Source organism: Oncorhynchus gorbuscha, linkage group LG04 (assembly GCF_021184085.1).
Source record: "Oncorhynchus gorbuscha isolate QuinsamMale2020 ecotype Even-year linkage group LG04, OgorEven_v1.0, whole genome shotgun sequence".
NCBI classification, from domain to species: Eukaryota; Metazoa; Chordata; class Actinopteri; order Salmoniformes; family Salmonidae; genus Oncorhynchus; species Oncorhynchus gorbuscha.
In genome coordinates this window covers 49,853,702-49,876,760 of record NC_060176.1, presented here as the reverse complement: position 1 = coordinate 49,876,760, position 23,059 = coordinate 49,853,702, and the positions used below count along the sequence as shown (strand labels likewise).

The 23,059-nt window shown below is 45.7% G+C and overlaps 1 protein-coding gene across 4 annotated transcripts in view; it reads right to left on the bottom strand.

Moving 5' to 3' along the window:
• Window positions 1–23,059, bottom strand: part of kcnip3a (Kv channel interacting protein 3a, calsenilin) — a 70,562-nt gene that overhangs the window by 8,927 nt on the left and 38,576 nt on the right. Inside the window, exons 3-4 of one of the 4 annotated variants that reach the window (XM_046347060.1) lie at window positions 14,770–14,944; window positions 36–38 (exon numbers count right to left, since the gene is read on the bottom strand). In XM_046347060.1, the coding sequence (XP_046203016.1) occupies window positions 36–38; window positions 14,770–14,944 (178 nt within the window). Of the gene's footprint in view, window positions 1–35; window positions 39–2,821; window positions 3,214–6,028; window positions 7,084–14,769; window positions 14,945–23,059 lie in introns of those variants that run through there. The other 3 variants (XM_046347062.1, XM_046347061.1, XM_046347065.1) reach the window with 3 other exon arrangements.

Below are 23,059 nucleotides of genomic sequence, written 5' to 3'. Positions count from 1 at the left end.
TGACACCCAATAGACATGCGCCATATTGTTATCACCATCTGTTTTCAGATAGGTGCAAATGAAGGAGAGGAGGCAAGGAAAGGAAGACTCTTTAGTTTAGAGTAATGAGACTCAGCCATCTGTCCTAAATCCCATGTCCCCAGCAGGCTCTGTGATCCAGTTCAAGTCTAATTGTTCTCATCTCTCCAGAGTTCATAAACACAGCTCTCAGCAGGCTGACGCTTCACACAGGATGCATCCAAAATGGCTCTGTGGGCCCTGGTCAAAAGTAGTGCACTATATAAGGAATAGGGTGCCATTTGGGACAAATCCACAGTCAGACACAGTCAGAACATATACAGCATTGCTGTAATTCACTGGACGCTGGTTCACTCAAGGCCTGTGACACTTGCCGAAAACTCCTGTTATTTAAACGTCGTCATACCAATGATTTTCAACTCACACACACACACACACACAAAGACCCCATTGCGATAAAGACAGGGGGTGATCAATACTGTCCTCTGGTGGCAGTAGAAATGAAGTAGTAGGCAGGAGTCCAAGCAGTATTGATCAGTCGACGGCCATTATTACATTAATGGCCAGACTCTCTCATCTGACGCCACACACAATCCAGAATACACAGCACCACCACACATGCCAGAAATAAATCAAACAGATCCAAAATACAACACACATTGGGACTGGTAAAAAGTCTCATTTCAAAAGCAACAACTAGGGATTTGTGTGTTACACACACACACGCACACACACACACACACACGCACGCACGCACGCACGCACGCACGCACGCACGCACGCACGCACGCACGCACGCACACACACACACACACACACACACACACACACACACACACACACACACACACACACACACACACACACACACACACACACACACACACACACACACACACCAATACCCAATATTGTATGGTGGTTAATGGTGCTAGGTGGATATACATAATGTAGCTGGTAAAACAGATGCCCTTATTTGACTACTGATCGATTTGGCTATGTAACTATTATTATTATTATGGCTACGTGACTTTGTATTTCTCTATTTCCATTTCTGCTGGGACTGAGTGTATATCAGAGGGGCACTTAAGAAAGAAAGTGAGAGAGATTGAGAGAGAGAGAGAAAAATGAGGAAAAGCTATTGCCGGGACACTATTGAACAGTGGGAGAGGATTCTGTGGGCGAAGTACTGCAGGCTCCACATTTAGGCGGTCTCAAAGAAAGCCTGTTCGATACTGCATGTATAATTAATGCTAGGTAATGCTAGACCTGGGTGTGGGCAATGCCTCTCTGAAGATGTGACCACAGAGAGATGGAGAGAGAGGGAGGAGGAGAGAGAACGGTGCACTGTGGAAGGACTGAGAGGGAGAAGGATGAAAGAGAGAGAGAGAGAGAGAGAGAGAGAGAGAGAGAGTGACCCTCAGATTAAACAGACACACAACAATTTTTAAAACAAATCCAATTTTGATGAACTCCCATATCTATTGCGTGAAATACCTTGGTGTGCCATCACAGCAGCAAGACTTGTGACCTGTTGCCACAAGAAAAGGGGCAACCAGTGAAGAACAAACACCATTGTAAATACAATCCATATTTATGTTTTTTTTTCCCCTGTGCCAATAAAGCCCTTTGAATTGAATTGAATTGAATTGAGAGAGAGAGAGAGAGAGAGAGAGAGAGAGAGAGAGAGAGAGAGAGAGAGAGAGAGAGAGAGAGAGAGAGAGAGAGAGAGAGAGAGAGAGAGGGTAAAGAGAGAGAGAGAGAGAGAGGGTAAGGAGAGAGAGTGAGAGAGAGGGTAAAGAGAGAGAGTGAGAGAGAGAGAGAGAGAGAGAGAGAGAGAGAGAACATATCTCACCAGGGTGGCCAGGCAGGATGTTAATCAGGATGTTAAGAAGAAGAAGAGAGATGCATTGTAGAGGAATTGAGAGCGAGAAGAGAGGACAGAAGTTTGGAACAAAAGAATACTATGAATAATGGGTGAACCACTCCTTCACAACAAAATGCATGATCAACATGATTCACCATCGCCACATTCGCTTGAGTCTATCCATAGGAGCGATACATGTGTCACATACTACATTTAACTGATCCACAGATAATAAGATAAAAGGCACATGTGGAATTATACTACTCTCTAATGCTTATGATGTCTGTGATAAGTCTAAACTGAAGCACTTTAATGTGGGGTTGAAGGCTTTCTATTGTAATTGATTTGGCACAGTGGCTACAGAACACTTTGTCTGGCCTTTGGCCTACAACTATATATTATTCAGGGAACTTTATAGAATCTGAATGATGTTATTCTCTACAGTAAACTTGACTTTAATGCCCACTACAACATTTTTCTCTTGAGAGATATTTCCTAATAGATACCACAATCGCCTGTCTCGGAATGCCCAATTGCAAGATACACACTGCCCTACCCCAGCCTTAGAAGATAGCAGCTTTATGTTTGGTTAAGTTGACTAATTCAATTGTTGGGAACGTATATAGAGTGTGCAACTTTCCTTCTATACTATCTTAGAATCTATCAAATGCCAAAATAGCAAACACCAAATGCCCTATCCCAGATACTAGCTACCCAGATACCACATATCCACTTTGCCTCCCAAATACAAGATAGAGTTTGAACACCCAACCTCAGATAGCAGATAGTTGATGCCCTGCCTTAGCTGAAACATTGAGCTAAATGCCATGTCCCCATTTGTGAACATGAAATAAAAAGATACAGACCCTCAGCATTTTTGCTTCCCTGCAATTTCATTGGATTTCTAGCCTACTGGAGCCTCCTTAGGGCCCTTACCTTCAAAGGAGGACATGGGCTCCAGGATGCCAAAGCCCTTGAGCACAGCCACAAACATGATCATGACCACACCAATGGCAAACAGCTCCATGCCCTGGATCTGAAACCCCATGGCTGGGAGAGGAGCCCGCTGAGGGAAAGCCCACACACAGAGGCCTGGTGCCCGGGGAAAGGGGGGGGGGACTCCAGCAGGTGCAACGTTAATGATAGTGATAGTCGCTGTGGTTGAACAATAGATGCTAGGCTATCCACCAGTCAGTCAGGTAGGTTAGGTACTTGGAGGCTTGGCTAAGCTTATCAGCTGGTGCTAACATAACGAGCAGGGCAGCATGAAAGAATGGACAAGAAAATGGATGTAAAATGTCAAAGATTATGGAATGGAAAATGTTAAAAAGTGGGTAGACATGGGGAAAAAACGCTCTCTTTAGATCTGACCTGTGGGAAAATAGAGGTTGAGTCCAAGGCCACTTATTTTGGTGGTGAGGAGCGGTCTAAGGTGAACTTTGTTGTCATTCCTCCACAGTTGTTCTCAAAAATCCAGACAGATAGCCATTGATAGAGCATCGCTGTACACCTTTACAGTCCAAATGGTAAACGTCAATCATCTTAGAGCCGTCATTTTGGGGGACTGAAGGACTGAATAATCTCTGGATAAAATCATCTTCAGGAACTACAGAGAATTCCAATCGATGTTCTGTGATATCCGGTTCATGATGTGTTTTAAAACTGTGAATCGTTGAAGTGAATCAGATGACTAACTTGCTGAGTCAGAAAGGTGCGTAGAAGTGATGAGAGTGAAATCCTACACCTCACTGTGATCATCTCATCTTTCCCACGATATAAACAGAAATATAAGAACATCCACAACAGTCCCTCTCTGTGAATGAAACACAATACCGGGTGCCTTTCCTTCCTTCCTTCCTTATTTTAGATCTTGTCATAGTATACAATATGTGTAAATCAATCAGCTAATCAATCAATCCACAATATAATCAATACTATAATTGACAGATCAATAGACTAGTTAAATATCAGTACTCTAGTCTCTGATAATTCACCAAACACCACTTTCTAAGACATGACGAACAATCTTTGCACTTATTTATCTTTGTTTCCCGACCATTCCTTCCTCTTTCTCTCAGTAACACTTGGTCCAGTCCAGTCCAATCGAATCTGGTCCAGATCTGGTTGGGTTCACGCCAGGTTCGATGTGATACACGCTAATGCGGTTCACACGCCCAGTATTTTCAGTCCAGTTTATCCCAGGTAGTGACCACATAGGGTTCCGGAGGATTGGGTCTGTATAGAGCTGAGAGGTGTCCGATGGACTGAAGAGCTACCAGCAAGCACCGCCCATCCCTTACCGCCAGTTGCCTTCCCTACTCTCCTCTTCTGCGCTCTCTCTCTCTCTCTCTCTCTCTCTCTCTCTCTCTCTCTCTCTCTCTCTCTCTCTCCCCACTCTCCTTTCATCTCTCTCTTTCCCCTCTGTCCCGTAAGAAACCAAAGATGAGGAAGCTACAGTGGGCAGTCCAGTGACTCTCTTCATCCACTCCAAACCTCCTCTCTTTCTGTCCATATCGCCCCTCCTCTCCTCCCTCTGTTCATCTCATCCGTCTCACCTCTCTTTCCAGCTGACCTCCATCCCCCACATTTATTCCTTCACGCTTTCTAACCACAGGCTCAGTATCTCAGTTGGTTCCCTATTTTATTCTCTCTATCTATCTCCCATTCGATCTCTCTCTCTCTCTCTCTCTCTCCCTCTCTTCTCTTTCTGACCACCTTCCCCCTCTCATCTTCTCTTTTCAGACGTAGTGCTTGGGGACCAGGGGTGAAGTCACATTTCCAGACTGAGACAGAGGGCCCGATAGGAGGATCAAGCACACACACGCACGCACGCACGCACGCACACACACACACACACACACACACACACACACACACACACACACACACACACACACACACACACACACACACACACACACACACACACACACACACACACACACACACACACACACACACACACACACACACACACACATTGACAGCAACTGCTAGACAAGGGCTGTGTTCAGAAGACAATAAAAGGAGATGTTTCTGTATGTGTGTATGTGCGCACTTGTATGAGACATATCTGTGGATAGGTTGTGGAAAACTGAGGATAAGATACAGTAGTTGATGAGTGTGGACTTGCTAATGCTTTGAGTAAGATGGCGATGGAGACGTGTGTGTGTGTGCGTGTGTGCGTGTGTCGTGTGTGTGTGTGTGTGTGTGAGCGCTCGCTAATGCATTGATGCAGATGGCTGGGAGACAGCGAGAGGCCAGAGTGAGAGAGATCAATGAACCTGTGCTGAGCCTCTTCCCTGTCCTCTGCTCTTAACTCCACAGCACTAACTATACCACTCCATATCCTTATATCTATACACTACAAGCATCAATACTCTGACATGTTAGGGAAGCCTGCCTGGCAATTAGATAGACATATAACCTGTGATCCTAAATGTGTGCATGTATGTCTGTATGTATGCATGTCTGTCTGTCTGTCTGTCTGTGAATACCAGTTGGAAACTTTACCCTCACGAAAACACTTAGCTACTGTAAATCTCTCCCTACAGTATGTCGCTCCAGTCACTCAATACCCACAGTGATTTGGTTCCACAGAGTGGTGTGGTGTGGTGTGTGTGTGTGTGTCATCCCAGCCAGCATCACTGCAAATATCAGCTTATTATCTAATTTGTTCAACACAAAAAACATACAGTTTGCTTCAGAGCAGACAGACAGGAAAGAGCTCAATGTCTGGTATCTGGTCAGTGAGTGGATCATCATTCGCTCCAGACCCAGCCTCTGGGTCCAACACACAAACAGACAAGATACACACCAATATGGACATGTCTAAATACTGCTTTTAAACACCGTAGAGCCATATTCAGAACAGGACTTACTGAGGAAAGCGAGGGAGGGAGTGGAAAGAGAGAGATTGTACATGTGATGGTGTTCAATACCTGAGCAGTGGTATCTAGCAGCATTATGGTGACAGTCAGACAGAGAACATGAGTATAGAAATAAAGAGCATAGAGAGAAAAAGCCACAGTAGAGAGGTCGAGAGTAAGGTGAAAGCCAGAGAGAAGAGTAGTAGAGAGTGGGGTGAGAGCCTACCTGACCGGTGGTAGCGTGCAGCCCTATGGTGACAGTCAGACAGACAGCTGGGGCGAGACAGACGCCTCCTGGCCTCCAGGGAGAGAGCTGCCATCACAGCACCCATAGCAACCAGGCGAGACCAGACAGCACAAGGTGACAAGAGAATAAACTAGACTAGACAAGACGAGACTTCAGCTCTGAATAGAGATGCCACAAATGCCAAACTAAAGACTCCAATGAGGTGACATTAGAAGAATAGATGCAAGATTCCAACGAGAAGAGACAGCTACGATTGGTGAAAAACTAGTCACAACTTAACACTTCAATGAGACACGCGCAAAGTGATCCGCTCAGTAAATATAGTAACAAAAAAAGCGAACTCTCAGATAATAACTATCCTACCCGTCATATCAAACTACAGACAGATAGATCAACTGATGCTGAGAACTGTGTGGAGAGGGCAGACAGTGTGTGTGTGTGTGTCACATTTCCCAGTCTGTTTGGAGTTTGTGACACTGGGCTTGAGTCAGAGATGAAAAGAGAGAGAGAGAGAGAGAGAGAGAGAGAGAGAGAGAGAGAGAGAGAGAGAGAGAGAGAGAGAGAGAGAGAGAGAGAGAGAAGAGAGAGGGAGAGAGATCAAACAGGACATTCTAAAGAGCCTGACCTTTCACATGAAACATCACACACTTCCACCACTTTCTTCTCTTCTTCTCTCTGTCTGTTTCTCTCACTCTGTCCACATTCCTCACATTTAAGTACCCTTCAACTCCCCTTCCCACTCTCCTATCTTGTTCCATGATCACATGTGAAAGACTTTAAATATACTACCTGTAACACGTGTGTACCGGAGGAACTGTACAAACTGTTGTAAAAGTTGGGTCTTAACTACGTAACCACACAAAGTACAAAATTGGTCATATAACCAAGCCGAGGACAAAATCCAAGCAGTGTAATGATTTACAATACCCACTAGAGGGCGGTAACATCATGTATGTATCAGAGTCACATTAACCTAAATACGGCTCTGGTATACAGTAATGCTGATAGGTTTGTGATCTGATATCTTCAGTCCTCATTGTCAGTCAATGAGTGATGAAACATGGGAGGATGGATCCAATGAGAGTTCAGCCTATCTAAAGAATCACATGAAGTGTTACTCAGCTGTTCTCCAGAAACAGTCACGATCATGTAACATGTGTAGGTCTACAATGTGTCACGTGGTTGGTCACTCCTATGTTCCTGTTCAGTGTCTCAGTGCCACAAGGATGTAATCGATTCAAAACAGGAACCCAAATGGAAACAAAAGAAACCCATTCCATTACACATATGAGGCAACGGAATATGTTTTTTTTTTTTTTAGATATGTAAAAAAAAAAATGTTTTCATTCATTCATTCCAAAATAATGGTCTGGAACGCCAACGTCAAGCCACTGTCTACTGGGATGCAGCTAGAATTATAGCAGGTCAAGTTGAAGGGGAATTTCACCCTGGCTCTGCGACGGCATATAGTCATTACTATATTAACAACATTACTATTTATCATAAACATCACAATTATCCAAACCACAAGCTAGAACCAGCACTTTTTCATTTTACTGGTAGAATTGGGAAGTGTCCATTCCCTGTGTATTCCTGTGTTGCTCCGTTGGTAGAGCAGCGCCAGGATTGAGGGTTCGATTCCCACGGGGGACCAGTATGAAAAAAGTATTCAAATGTATGCACTCACTACTGTAAATCCCTCTGGATAAGAGCGTCTGCTACGTAAATGACTAAAATGCCAACTTGAAATGTATTCGTCTGCTCAGAGTAAACCACAAATTCCTGCATTCATAGCGAATCCTGATACCGCCCGCTAGGTAGAGGGGGCATGCCCACAAACATGAATAATGGTGACCAACACACAGCAGCAGGGAGGCTGTGACAGTAGGAGTGATGTTTTGACCAATTTGTGTTTTCGGGGTGGGTGAAAACAGAGTTGGGTGCTGTGGAATCGGTGAAGGTCACCAGAAGTGGTCTGGTGATAATTTATTATGTTTCCTCTGGTCAGAGGGAGCAGGTGCTTGTTAAGGTTTTCAGTTGAAAGAGAGGAGGACCAAAATGCAGCATGGTTATTCATAAACATCTTTAATGAAGATGAAAATACAAACAATATACCAAAAAACAATAAACGTGAAAAAAACTAAACAGCCCTATCTGGTGCAACAAACATAGAGACAGAAACAATCACCCACGAAACATGGTTCCCAATCAGAGACAACGATAAGCACCTGCCTCTGATTGAGAACCACTCTAGGCAACCATAGACTTTCCTAGACAACTCCACAAACCACAATCCCATAACCTACAAAAAAACCCTAGACAAAACACACCACATAAATACCCATGTCACACCCTGGCCTGACCAAAATAATAAAGAAAACACAAAATACTAAGGCCAGGGCGTGACAGTGCTCCGCGTTAAATGAATGGAGACAAGAGAGGTGAATTGTTTTGCTCTCAAGGAAAGGGCACCATTGAGAGGAGTGATTACTTATGTACATATAGGTAGAGTTATTAGTGACTATGCATAGATAATAACAGAGAGCAGCAGCAGCGTAGAAGAGGGGAAGGGAGGCAATGCAAATAGTCTGGGTAGCCATTTGATTAGATGTTCAGGAGTCTTATGGCTTGGGGGTAGAAGCTGTTTATAAGCCTCGAGGACCTCGACCGGTTCCCGATTTCCGTTTGGTAGCAGAGAGAACAGTCTATGACTTGGGTGCTGGAGGCTTTGACAATTTTTAGAGCCTTCCTCTGACACTGCCTGGTACAGAGGTCCTGCATGTCAAGAAGCTTGGGCCCGGCGATGTACTGGGTTGTACGCACCACCCGCTGTGGTGCCTTGCGGTCAGAGGTCGAGCAGTTACCATACCAGGCAGTGATGACACCCGTCAGGATGCTCTCGATGGTGCAGCTGTAAAACCTTTTGAGGATATGAGGACCCATGCCAAATCTTTTCAGTCTCCTGAGGGGGAATAGTTTTTGTCGTGCCCTCTTCACAACTGTCTTTGTGTGCTTGGACCATGTTAGTTTGTTGGTGATGTGGACGCCAAGGAACTTGAAGCTCTCAACCTGCTCCACCTCTTTTTCCTGTAGTCCACAATAATCTCCTTTGTCGTGATCACGTTGAGGTAGAGGTAGTTGTCCTTGCATCACACGGTCAGGTCTCTGATCTCCTACCTATAGGATGTCTCATCGTTGTTGGTGATCAGGCTTACCACTATTGTGTCATTGACAAACCTAATGATGGTGTTGGAGTCATGCTGGGCCGTGCAGTCATGAGGGAACAGGGAGTACAGGAGGGGACTGAGCACACACCCCTGAGGGGCCCCTGTGTTGATGATCAGCGTAGTGGATGTGTTGTTACCTACCCTTACAACCTGGGGGCGGCACGTCAGGAAGTCCAGGATCCAGTTGCAGAGGGAGATGTTTAGTCCCAGGGTCCTTAGTTTAGTGATGAGCTTTGTGGGCACTATGGTGTTGAACGCTGAGCTGTCGTCAATGAACAACATTCTCACATAGGTGTGCCTTTTGTCCAGGTGGGAAAGGGCAGTGTGGAGTGCAATTGAGATTGCATCATCTGTGGATCTGTTGGGGCGGTATGCGAGTTGGAGTGTGTGTAGCGTTTCCAGGATGATGGTGTTGATGTGACCCATGACCAGCCTTTCACTCAGCTCCTGAAACGGATCCCAGTTTGCCCTACCAAACACACACCTGCTTACTGCATCCACTGACACCTACTCCTCCCTCTGGGCTACTATGCAAACTAGGGGATCAAAGGATTGTTGTTAGTGTCGGACTTCTTTTAAATAAAGCCTGCATTGGGGGAGGGAGGTGGGCCAGAGCACGAAGCACTGCCCAAGACAAGTTGTAGTTTCAGAGACTGTGTCTGCTTGTATATTTGGCAATGAATCCGCCAATAGGAACATCGCTGAAAGAAGTCCAATAGCTCTATCGAACAAGGACAATCATATATACACCCAATTAATCTTAACTCATACCAATCCCTCTAATACAGATGACAATCACTCATTCATACTTCACCTCAGCACCGCAGGTTTAGAGACAGCCACAGCCAGGCAATTAAAACAATATTTTTTACCCACTAAGCTAATTTCTCTCCCTTTGAAATATCTCCCCCTCTCTTTCCCTCTCGCCCTGGGTCTCACCTGCCCACATTTCTTCTCTCATGTTGATAAAGGAAAAGAAGTCATATTCATCTCCTCTCTCTATCTCTTGCTCTCTCTCTCTCTCTCTCTCTCTCTCTCTCTCTCTCTCTCTCTCTCTCTCTCTCTCTCTCTCTCTCTCTCTCTCTCTCTCTCTCTCTCTCCACCTTTTCTTTTTCCATTGTCCCCTCTTTTCTCTAACTCCATCTGTCCGGGTTATTTTGAGCCAGAATGTGGTTTAGGTAACAGATCTGTAGGGTATTACGTCCCTATTTAAACTGCATGGAATTGTGAATTATGGGGATTTAGACTCTGAACTGCATTAGGCAACTTTCAAAGGGACATACTGAGTAAAGAGAGAAACGGGGAGGGTAGAGAGAGAGAGTGAGAGATCTGTTTTCAAAACAACATCTTTACAGTATAGTAACAGTCATAGCAGCCCCATTCTATTAGCTATCTCTTCTCTGGCATTTGGAGTTAAGAAGGAGAAGGGGGAGCAAACAGTGTCATACACTAAAAAAATGCTTTCCCCGGACACCCCTAGGCTACATAACAAAGGAGGGAGAAAGAGAAAGACAGCATGGGAGTAGAGAAGGCCCGAAAAAGGAGAACGAAAAAATGAGAGAAAGAGAAGTACATGAGCTTGCTGATTCAGCAGTGGCAGAGAGAGTGATGAATGGATGGACAGACGGACAGAGGAGGACAAAGGAGGATGGGGGGATAGGTTTGCATCTAATCAATGGCACAACGGAAGGGCAGGCATACATCTAATTAATTGTAGGTCAAAAGACAGACAAGACGGACAGACAGACAGACAGACAGACAGACAGACAGACAGACAGACAGACAGACAGACAGACAGACAGACAGACAGACAGACAGACAGACAGACAGACAGACAGACAGACAGACAGACAGACAGACAGACAGACAGACAGACAGACAGACAGACAGACAGACAGAACCAGAAGTCGGGGAGAACACTGAAAAAAACGTTAATGCCATTACAAAAACGCTGACATGCATTTGTCTTGGTGTCTGTACCAGTCTTAAAAACAACAAAAACACCCACTCACTGAAGAGTGACAATATAGTGTTGCTAATACTGACAGACTGCAGAGAGCAAGATAGACCACAAACCAGACGGGAGGAAAGACCAGAATGAGCGTTCCACCCTATAATGGATGAAGCACCCCACTGACCTGCTCTGCTCTGTTCTGACCCATGCTGTAACTTAATAACATCATGCTATCTAGTCTCCCACACTTATAGGTCACTGGCCTAGAAGAGGGGGACTATGTTGGAGAGACACACAGAGGAAGAGATTACCTGGTGTGGGTGATCATTCCAGGTACACACTTTGATTGATTGATGCCAGCATGCATTTTGTCTCCCTTGAAAAAAAAAAGTAATAAATAGCGAATCAGCGTTTAGCTGAGCTCAACTGTGGGTTGTCCTGCTGCAGCAAAATGCCCCCGAAGGGAGGCCAGTTTGAATTTGGCTTCAGACCAATCAAATCACTTCTTAAGCAAAATGTCATTTTCAGAAAATCTTGTCCGTTTCTGGTCTGCTTGTGTTGATGTCCTGCAGTAGCTAGCGGCCCTGGGGATTTGGACTTGTGGTGTTGATTTAATTCTCTGTACAGGCCAATGATTATGATCTAACCACAATGTAATATGTTGTGCCACTGGCCAGAAACCATTGAAGTTCAATATGTAGCCTAGATGTCGCCTAGTAGGTTCATGTTAACTAGCTAGCTAACTTAGCTGGTTCTGTGATTCATTGTTGTCCATGCGAGGAAGTTAAACAAGCAAGCATTTTAGCTAGGTAGCATATAACAACAAAAAGTAAAAGTGTACTGTATGGCAGAGCCATAGACCGTTTTGCCAACATGTTTGAGGAGAGTTAGCAAAAAACTTTTTTGGCTTGCAAGCACACATACACACACACACACACACACACACACACACACACACACACACACACACACACACACACACACACACACACACACACACACACACACACACACACACACACACACACACACACACACACACACACACACACACACACACACACACACACACACACACATAAATCAGTACCATGGACAGCCACATGATATTTAGCAACATTGGACAATTTGTTTTATATATCTTTCAGTTTGTTTCCAGTATATTAAACTTAAGCATATATTGTATTGTTGATTTGATTATGTTTAAATGTTTAAGTTGAAATGGTGCTAGAATAGTGCAGGCAGTGCTCCTGTTTTCTTTGTGCTGACTTGCGGTAACTCTGTGGTTCTAAATCAGTAGTTGTTTAGTAACCTGTTGAAAACATTAACTTGCTTGACCATGCTACTGGTGATATAACGGTTTGTTACACGCAATAGGCTTCTGTGTATCCAGCAGATTAGAGGGACTCACGGTAGCAAACGGACCAAAGCCTATCCCCCCTCTCTATCGCCCTTTCTCTTCCCAGTCTCCCTCTCTATCCCCCCTCTCTATTGCCCTTTCTCTTCCCAGTCTCCCTCTCTATCCCCCCTCTCTATCGCCCTTTCTCTTCCCAGTCTCCCTCTCTATCCCCCCTCTCTATCGCCCTTTCTCTTCCCAGTCTCCCCTCTCTATCCCCCTCTCTATCGCCCTTTCTCTTCCCAGTCTCCCTCTCTATCCCCCTCTCTATCGCCCTTTCTCTTCCCAGTCTCCCTCTCTATCCCCCTCTCTATCGCCCTTTCTCTTCCCAGTCTCCCTCTCTATCCCCCTCTCTATCGCCCTTTCTCTTCCCAGTCTCCTTCTCTATCCCCCTCTCTATCGCCCTTTCTCTTCCCAGTCTCCCTCTCTATCCCCCCTCTCTATCGCCCTTTCTCTTCCCAGTCTCCCTCTCTATCCCCCCTCTCTATCGCCCTTTCTCTTCCCAGTCTCCCTCTCTATCCCCCCTCTCTATCGCCCTTTCTCTTCCCAGTCTCCCTCTCTATCCCCCTCTCTATCGCCCTTTCTCTTCCCAGTCTCCCTCTCTATCCCCCTCTCTATCGCCCTTTCTCTTCCCAGTCTCCCTCTCTATCCCCCTCTCTATCGCCCTTTCTCTTCCCAGTCTCCCTCTCTATCCCCCTCTCTATCGCCCTTTCTCTTCCCAGTCTCCTTCTCTATCCCCCTCTCTATCGCCCTTTCTCTTCCCAGTCTCCTTCTCTATCCCCCTCTCTATCGCCCTTTCTCTTCCCAGTCTCCTTCTCTATCCCCCCTCTCTATCGCCCTTTCTCTTCCCAGTCTCCTTCTCTATCCCCCTCTCTATCGCCCTTTCTCTTCCCAGTCTCCTTCTCTATCCCCCTCTCTATCGCCCTTTCTCTTCCCAGTCTCCTTCTCTATCCCCCTCTCTATCGCCCTTTCTCTTCCCAGTCTCCCTCTCTATCCCCCTCTCTATCGCCCTTTCTCTTCCCAGTCTCCCTCTCTATCCCCCCTCTCTATCGCCCTTTCTCTTCCCAGTCTCCCTCTCTATCTCACTCTACCTCCACCTCGCTATGTCTTTCTCTCCCCCCTCTCCCTCCCATTTCTCTCTTTCTCGCTCTCTCTCTCTCTCTGTCTCTCTCGCTTTCTCTCTCTCTTTCATGATGCTGACACAGAACACTGTGACTGTGACCACAGAAACAGAATCTATAGGATATATAAGGATGTGATTCTCTCTTCCTTTTTCACCTTTCACTGACTTGCTAGAATAACATCCACGAAACATCAGCTTTTGATACATTGTTACGTTCTAGAATAACTCTATAGCTTTCAATCCATGCGGTGCAGTTACATTATTAAGAACAGAATACAGAATACACAGAGTGAACGCAACAGTATCATGCACTAAATTAAATATTTAAATGTGCATTTCCCATTTTATGCCACAAGGTGGCGCTGACGAACCATTACAGTAAACTTCTGAGGAGACACTAACTCAAGGAACAGACTTCTGATAGAACCGTATGATGTGAATGCTGTACATTTAGAGACATGCAGAGGGAGAGGGAGAGGTATGCAACCAGTTGATGTTTTTAATGGCCGTTTTAGCTGTTACCAGTCTATATCAGGGCTTCCCAGACTTGGTCCTGTGGCACCCTCTGGGTGCACGTTTCATTTTTTGCCCTAGCACCACACAGCTGATTCAAATAATCCAAGCTTGATGATGAGTTGGTAATTTGAATCAGCTGTGTGGTGGTAAATTTAAAAACCAAAACATACACCCAGGTGGGTGGGACCAGGACCCAGTTTGGGAAACCCTGGTCTATACAAGCTTAGCCACTGAAGTGTAACAAAGAGCTCCAAAATAATGAGCAAAAGAAGGGCCTTTGATTAATCAAATACAGTGTGTGTGTGAACTCTGACCCCGTGGTCAACGTTCCTGGAACTGAACGTGTCGGCTCAACCAAAGGGACCAGAAGAGGTCAGGCCAGTCGATTCATGAATCAATTCCAATCCAGTTAATTAGAGTTTAAACATTTGACTACACAGTTCTCCTCCTTTCTCTCCACTCCCTCTCTCCTTTCTGTCTCTGTCCCTTACCCATCTCTCCACCTTTCCCCACTCCTCACCTTCCAGCCGCCCCCACCCTCTCCCTCCTCACCTTTGTCTGGTGTTGTCCTGCTGGTTATGATCCATTTGATCAGACAACAGTTCATCAGGGCTTTGTGTGTGAACTGGGGCTTCTGCCATTTCCCAGACTCCTTCACTCTTCCTGGACCAGGCTCTACCCCGTTGGCATCCCCCATCAGACTGCCATCCACCACCTTACCATCCTTCTAGAGAGAGAGAGAGAGCAAGAGAGAGAGAGAGAGAGCAAGAGAGAGGGAAAGAAGACCACATAGGGAGACAGACAGTGAATGGTTACTACTGCAGACCATTTATGATTGACATGTGCAATCACAGAGAGGCTCAATGAATCAATGAAGCAATGTAGGCTCTGTGTGGAGAGGAGAGATACAGGGTGTGCAGGCTTTAGTTCCAGCCCAGCATTAACACACCTGATTCAGCTAATCAAGATGAGTAGTCGATTAAATGAATAAGGTGTTCTAAAGCTGAGCTGTCCACATGTGAATGACTCATCAGAGACCATTCAGTGCTACCTAAATGCCATGCTCCATCTCTGAGCTCCGTAACTTATAGACTGTTATCAATTCTAATGTATTATTCTATATTATTTGTAGCCATCTATTTAACACCACAAACCGGTGCTGGCACTAAGATCAAACTCAACCAACTGTATAAGGCCATAAGCAAACAAGAAAATGCTCATCCAGAAGAGGCGCTCCTAGTGGCCAGGGACTTTAATGCTGGCAAACGTAAATGCGTTTCACCTCATTTCTACCAGCATGTCACATGTGCAACAAGAGGGGAAAAAACTTTAGACCACCTTTACTCCACACAGAGATGCATACAAAGCTCTCCCTCGCCCTCCATTTGGCAAATCTGACCATAATTCTATCCTCCTGATTCCTGCTTACAAGCTAAAACTAAAGCAGATCCGGGGGGCCAGACGGATTACCAGGACGTGTACTCAAAGCCTGCGTGGACCAACTGGCAAGTGTCTTCACTGACATTTTCAACCTCTCCCTGACTGAGTCTGTAATACCTACATGTTTCAAGCAGACCACCATAGTCCCTGTGCCCAAGGAAGCGAAGGCAACCTGCCTAAATGATTACCCACCGTAGCACTCACGGCGGTAGCCATGATTGACAATCGTCAAACTCCAGTCACCCAAGTCATATACTGTTCTCTCTGCTACCGCACGGCAAGCGGTACCGGAGCGCCAAGTCTAGAACCTAAAGGCTACTTAACAGCTTCTACCCCCAAGTCATAAGACTACTGAACAATTCATCAAATGGCGACCCGGACTATTTACATTGACCCTCACTGTTTATTATCAATGCATAGTCCCTTTACCCCTACCTACATGTATAAATGACCTCAACTAACCTGTACCCCCGCACATTGACTCGGTACCGGTACCCCCTGTATATAGCCTTGTTATTGTTATTTTATTGTGTTACTTTTTATAATTTTTTACATTAGTTTATTTGGTAAATATTTTCTTCACTCTTTCTTGAACTGCACTGTTGGTTATCTACACCTGTTGTATTCGGCGCAGGTGACAAATAAAGTTTGATTTGATTTGTATGGCTCATCATCAATCATTCATCAATGAAGTGCTTATTAATGAAGATAATCCATCACATGCCAGCTCTAAGAACTGTGGGCTGGTCTAACACCAGAGATGAATGGACATGTAGAAGTGAATAAAGTGATGAACGCAACATCACACATTACAGGACTATAAAAAGCTACGGGGCGAAGGAGAGATGGATGGAGATGAATGGAGTGTGTGTGTGTGTGTGTGTGAGAGAGAGAGAGAGAGAGAGAGAGAGAGAGAGAGAGAGAGAGAGAGAGAGAGAGAGAGAGAGAGAGAGGGATGGATGGATGGATGGATGGATGGATGGAGAGGGTCATTGTATCACACTCTAGTGAAAGATTCAACATGAGAACAGACAGATGAGGGGAGAGACAGAAGGCTGAGTGGAACAAGAACAACGAAGGGGGCGAGAGTAAGGGGTCCAAGGCAATGTTCCCTCTAATCCCTTTGTTCTGCTGAGCGCAAACTTGAATGTTGTGAAAATTCTGTGCAACTTCCAGCGCTTGTTTACAGTGAACACTGAGGCTGTACCCGCTGTGAGTTACAGTTTCAGACAGTGGTCAAGTAGGCTACTGTGGCTATTGGATCAGAATCTAGGCTTACCAGAGTGGCCTACAATCCAAAACAATTGATGAGAAACTAACAAGAGAAAATGCATCCCATAACATGTTTAACACTGTTCTATCATTCAGCCTACAGTAGAAGCCAAAGTGTGGTGTTCAATGTAGGCCTGAGACTTTCATTATAATTCCCATACCATTATTACAGGGAATCAGACAAATACTGCTACCCTCTGCCTATTGGATACTTAGCTTATTCAAGACTCCCAAAACACAACAATGCCCCTTTAAGACATACACAAGCTCTTTAGCCGACCTGCTTTTCAAAGATGTCTAGGAATGTACACATTTTGTGCTCTTGAAGGAATCAATCACTGCCCCATTGCGGACGACAACAGATCTGTAACTGGGCTAATAACTCACTAACTAGCAAAGGATATGTACAAATGTGCATACGTGGCTACAAGCAGCACTCACTTTGATCTCAAAACAAGCCACTCATGCTGTAAACACATGTCCAGTTCAAAGAGAATTGCACAGATCCATACAGCGTATTCAGACTCCTTAACTTTTTCCACATTTTGTTATGTTACAGCCTTATTCTAAAATGGATTCAATTATTTTCCCCCCTCATCAATCTACACACAATATCCCATAAGGACAAAGCAAAATTAGGTTTTAAGAAATGTTATCAAATTTATAAATAATAAAAAAACTGAAATACCACATTTACATTAGTATTCAGACTCTTTACTCAGTACTTTGATGAAGCACCTTTGGCAGTGATGACAGCCTCCAGTCTCCTTGGGTATGACGCTATAAGCTTGGCACACATGTATATGGGGAGTTTCTCCCATTCTTCTCTACAGATCCTCTCAAGCTCTGTCAGGTTGGATGGGGAGCGTTGCTGCAAAGCAATTTTCAGGTCTTTCCAGAGATGCTTGATGGGGTTCAAGTCCGGGCTCTGGCTGGGCCACTCAAGGACATTCAGAGACGTGTCCTGAAGCCACTCCTGTGTTGTCTTGGCTATGTGCTTAGGGTCGTTGTTTTGTTGGAAAGTGAACCTTCGCCCCAGTCTGATGTCCTGAGCACTCTGGAGCAGGTTTTGATCAAGGAATCTCTGTGTACTTTGCTCCATTAATCTTTCCCTCAATCCTGACTGGTCTTCCAGTCCCTGCCACTGAAAAACATCCCCACAGCATGCTTCACCATAGGATGGTGCCAGGTTTCCTCCAGACATGAGGCTTGGCATTCAGACCGAAGAGTTCAATCTTGGTTGCATCAGAACAGAATCTTGTTTCTCATGGTCTGAGTCCTTTAGGTGCCTTTTGGCAAACTCCAAACGAGGCTCTCATGTGGCTTTTACTGAGGAGTTGCTTCCGTCTAGCCACTCTACCATGAAGGCCTGATTGGTGGAGTGCTGTCCTTCTGGAAGGTTCTCCCATCTTCACAGAGGAACTCTGGAGCTCTGTCAGAGTGACCATCGGGTTCTTGGTCATCTCCCTTCTCCTCAGATTGCTCAGTTTGGCCGGGCGGCCAGCACTAGGAAGAGTCTTGGTGGTTCCAAACTTCTTCCATTTAAGAATGATGGAGGTTCGTTTTTTTGCGTGCCTTTCCAAATCATGTCCAATCATGTCCATGTCCAAAAGTTGTAGAAACATCTCAAGGATGATCAATAGAAACAGGATGCACCTGAGCTCAATTCCGTGTCTCATAGCAAATGGTCTGAATACTTATGTAAATAAGATATTTCTGTTTTTTAAATTTGCTAACATTTCTAAAAACCTGTTTTGGCTTTGTCATTATGGGGTATTGAGTGTAGATTCACGAGAAAAACAATCGATTTAATCAATTTTAGAATAAGGCTGTAACGTAACAAAATGTGGAAGGGTCTGAATATTTTCCGAATGCACTATATGTGGCAATGATCTATTTGCATATAGGCCTACTGCAGCTCTGAGTGGTTTTGCGGCACTGGTCTTTGTAAAGTATGGGCTGAGTCATGTGTGTCAATGCAGTAGAATCCTACTCTGACGCGTTCTGCCTACAACAAACTCTCTTGCATAGTTCATTTTTTTTGTATGTTGCATTGAAAGTGGTTAATATTGCATTGATTCAATTCCCACAGTAAAGGGAAATTTTCATGGCATTAACTAAGGGGGAAAACTCGAGAAAGTTAAGTGAAGTTCAATCTCATGCTTTTCTGCGGGGGCTGATATTTCTTCTGGGTGGCAGTCCTGGGGGAGCTGCTCACCAACGCACCCCCGCAGCTTAGAGGGAACATTGGTCCTAGGGTTTATGTGTTTATTCCACCGCTAACCGCTAATCCTAAAGCATAGCAGAACGACATTGTCTCTTTACATAAGGATGTTTCAACAAAGTGATTGAGTGGTCCAAGGGCAATGCGAATGTCAGTATGGATGGATGAGGGATCTGGTAAGATACAGCTCATTTCCCTAAACTCTTATAAAATGCCTCCATTGATCAACCGTCTGTCTCTCCCCTCGCATCCGCAGCAACACACACGCACACACAGATGCATGTGCCCAGCACTCGCACACGCGCACGCACACACACACACGCACACGCACACGCACACGCACACGCACACACACACACACACACACACACACACACACACACACACACACACACACACACACACACACACACACACACACACACACACACACACACACACACACACACACACACACACACACACACACACGTGATTGGCTGGGTCCTCTTGGGAGAAAGAGGGATGGAGATGACGAGAGAAGACACGGGAGCTCTGTTTGGTCTCTGCCGTGTGGGATGGAGGCGAGGTACGGCGGGAGAAGAAAACACACACAGTGGAGGAATGTAAACGGCCGTGAGATCGTGGGGGAGTCTGACCACACAAGCTCATCCCACTCTTTATACAGAGAGAGAGAGAAAAAAGAGAGAGGAGAGAGAGGATTGGATGTTGTGAAAACAAGGACGCGTTTGTTCTTGGTTTATCTTAATGAATACCGAGCTATCTAAGCAGGAGAGCAAGGAAGGATAGAGGAGAGAGGGGGGAGTAGGGGGAAGAGAGGGATGAGAGAGAGGAGGTAGTGTTGGGCTAGAGATAGAGAAAGAGGGATGAGAGAGAGGAGGTAGTGTTGGGCTAGAGATAGAGAGAGAGAGGGATGAGAGAGAGGAGGTAGTGTTGGGCTAGAGATAGAGAGAGGGATGAGAGAGAGGAGGTAGTGTTGGGCTAGAGATAGAGATAGGGATGAGAGAGAGGAGGTAGTGTTGGGCTAGAGATAGAGAGACAGAGGGATGAGAGAGAGGAGGTAGTGTTGGGCTAGAGATAGAGACAGAGGGATGAGAGAGAGGAGGTAGTGTTGGGCTAGAGATAGAGACAGAGGGATGAGAGAGAGGAGGTAGTGTTGGGCTAGAGAGAGAGAGAGGGGGATGAGAGAGAGGAGGTAGTGTTGGGCTAGAGAGAGAGAGAGGGATGAGAGAGAGGAGGTAGTGTTGGGCTAGAGAGAGAGAGAGAGAGGGATGAGAGAGAGGAGGTAGTGTTGGGCTAGAGAGAGAGAGAGGGATGAGAGAGAGGAGGTAGTGTTGGGCTAGAGAGAGAGAGAGAGGGATGAGAGAGAGGAGGTAGTGTTGGGCTAGAGAGAGAGAGGGATGAGAGAGAGGAGGTAGTGTTGGGCTAGAGATAGAGAAAGAGGGATGAGAGAGAGGAGGTAGTGTTGGGCTAGAGATAGAGAAAGAGGGATGAGAGAGAGGAGGTAGTGTTGGGCTAGAGAGAGAGAGAGGGATCAGAGAGAGGAAGTAGTGTTGGGCTAGAGATTGAGAGAGAGGAGGTAGTGTTGGGCTAGAGATAGAGAGACAGAGGGATGAGAGAGAGGAGGTAGTGTTGGGCTAGAGATAGAGAAAGAGGGATGAGAGAGAGGAGGTAGTGTTGGGCTAGAGAGAGAGAGAGGGATCAGAGAGAGGAAGTAGTGTTGGGCTAGAGATTGAGAGAGAGGAGGTAGTGTTGGGCTAGAGAGAGCGAGAGAGGGATGAGAGAGAGGAGGTAGTGTTGGGCTAGAGATAGAGAGAGGGATGAGAGAGAGGAGGTAGTTTTGGGCTAGAGAGAGAGAGAGGGATGAGAGAGAGGAGGTAGTGTTGGGCTAGAGATAGAGATAGGGATGAGAGAGAGGAGGTAGTGTTGGGCTAGTGATAGAGAAAGAGGGATGAGAGAGAGGAGGTAGTGTTGGGCTAGAGATAGAGAGAGGGATGAGAGAGAGGAGGTAGTGTTGGGCTAGAGATTGAGAGAGAGGAGGTAGTGTTGGGCTAGAGATAGAGAGAGAGGGATGAGAGAGAGGAGGTAGTGATGGGCTAGCGATAGAGAGAGAGGGATGAGAGAGAGGAGGTAGTGATGGGCTAGAGATAGAGAGAGGGATGAGAGTGAGGAGGTAGTGTTGGGCTAGAGAGAGAGAGAGAGGGATGAGAGAGAGGCGGTAGTTATGGGCTAGAGATAGAGACAGAGGGATGAGAGAGAGGAGGTAGTGTTGGGCTAGAGATAGAGAGAGGGATGAGAGAGAGGCGGTAGTTATGGGCTAGAGATAGAGAGAGAGGGATGAGAGAGAGGAGGTAGTGTTGGGCTAGAGATAGAGAAAGAGGGATGAGAGAGAGGAGGTAGTGTTGGGCTAGAGATAGAGAGAGAGGGATGAGAGAGAGGAGGTAGTGTTGGGCTAGAGATAGAGAGAGAGGAGGTAGTGTTGGGCTAGAGATAGAGAGAGAGGGATGAGAGAGAGGAGGTAGTGTTGGGCTAGAGATAGAGAGAGAGGGATGAGAGAGAGAGGAGGTAGTGTTGGGCTAGAGATAGAGAGAGAGGGATGAGAGAGAGGAGGTAGTGTTGGGCGAGAGATAGAGAGAGAGGGATGAGAGAGAGGAGGTAGTGTTGGGCTAGAGAGAGAGAGAGAGGGACATGGGAGAAAGGGAGAGAATGATGGAGGGATGTGGAAGATAAAAGGGATGGAAAGAAGAGGGGTGGAGGCAAAGAGAGAGATGTAAGATATATATAAAAGGAATGTTCTATTGTTGTGCATTTCACAGAGAAATGGAGGTAGATAAGGTGGGAGAGAGAAGTAGGGGAGAACAACAAGATGAGAGAGAGAAGTAGGGGAGAACAACAAGATGAGAGAGAGAAGTAGGGGAGAACAACAAGATGAGAGAGAGAAGTAGGGGAGAACAACAAGATGAGAGAGAGAAGTAGGGGAGAACAACAAGATGAGAGAGAGAAGTAGGGGAGAACAACAAGATGAGAGAGAGAAGTAGGGGAGAACAACAAGATGAGAGAGAGAGAAGATGAGAGAGGGAGAACAACAAGAGGGGAGAACAACAAGATGAGAGAGAAGTAGGGGAGAACAACAAGATGAGAGAGAGAAGTAGGGGAGAACAACAAGATGAGAGAGAGAAGTAGGGGAGAACAACAAGATGAGAGAGAGAAGTAGGGGAGAACAACAAGATGAGAGAGAGAAGTAGGGGAGAACAACAAGATGAGAGAGAGAAGTAGGGGAGAACAACAAGATGAGAGAGAGAAGTAGGGGAGAACAACAAGATGAGAGAGAGAACAACAAGATGAGAGAGAGGAGAACAACAAGATGAACAACAAGATGAGAGAAGTAGGGGAGAACAACAAGATGAGAGAGAGAAGTAGGGGAGAACAACAAGATGAGAGAGAGAAGTAGGGGAGAACAACAAGATGAGAGAGAGAAGTAGGGGAGAACAACAAGATGAGAGAGAGAAGTAGGGGAGAACAACAAGATGAGAGAGAGAAGTAGGGGAGAAGATGAGAGAGAGAAGAGGGGAGAACAACAAGATGAGAGAGAGAAGTAGGGGAGAACAACAAGATGAGAGAGAGAAGTAGGGGAGAACAATAAGATGAGAGAGAGAAGTAGGGGAGAACAACAAGATGAGAGGGGAGAACAACAAGATAGGGAGAACAATAAGATGAGAGAGAGAAGTAGGGGAGAACAACAAGATGAGAGAGAGAAGTAGGGGAGAACAACAAGATGAGAGAGAGAAGATAGAGGTAGGGGAGAACAACAAGATGAGAGAGAGAAGTAGGGGAGAACAACAAGATGAGAGTAGGGGAGAACAACAAGATGAGAGAGAGAAGTAGTAGGGAGAACAACAAGATGAG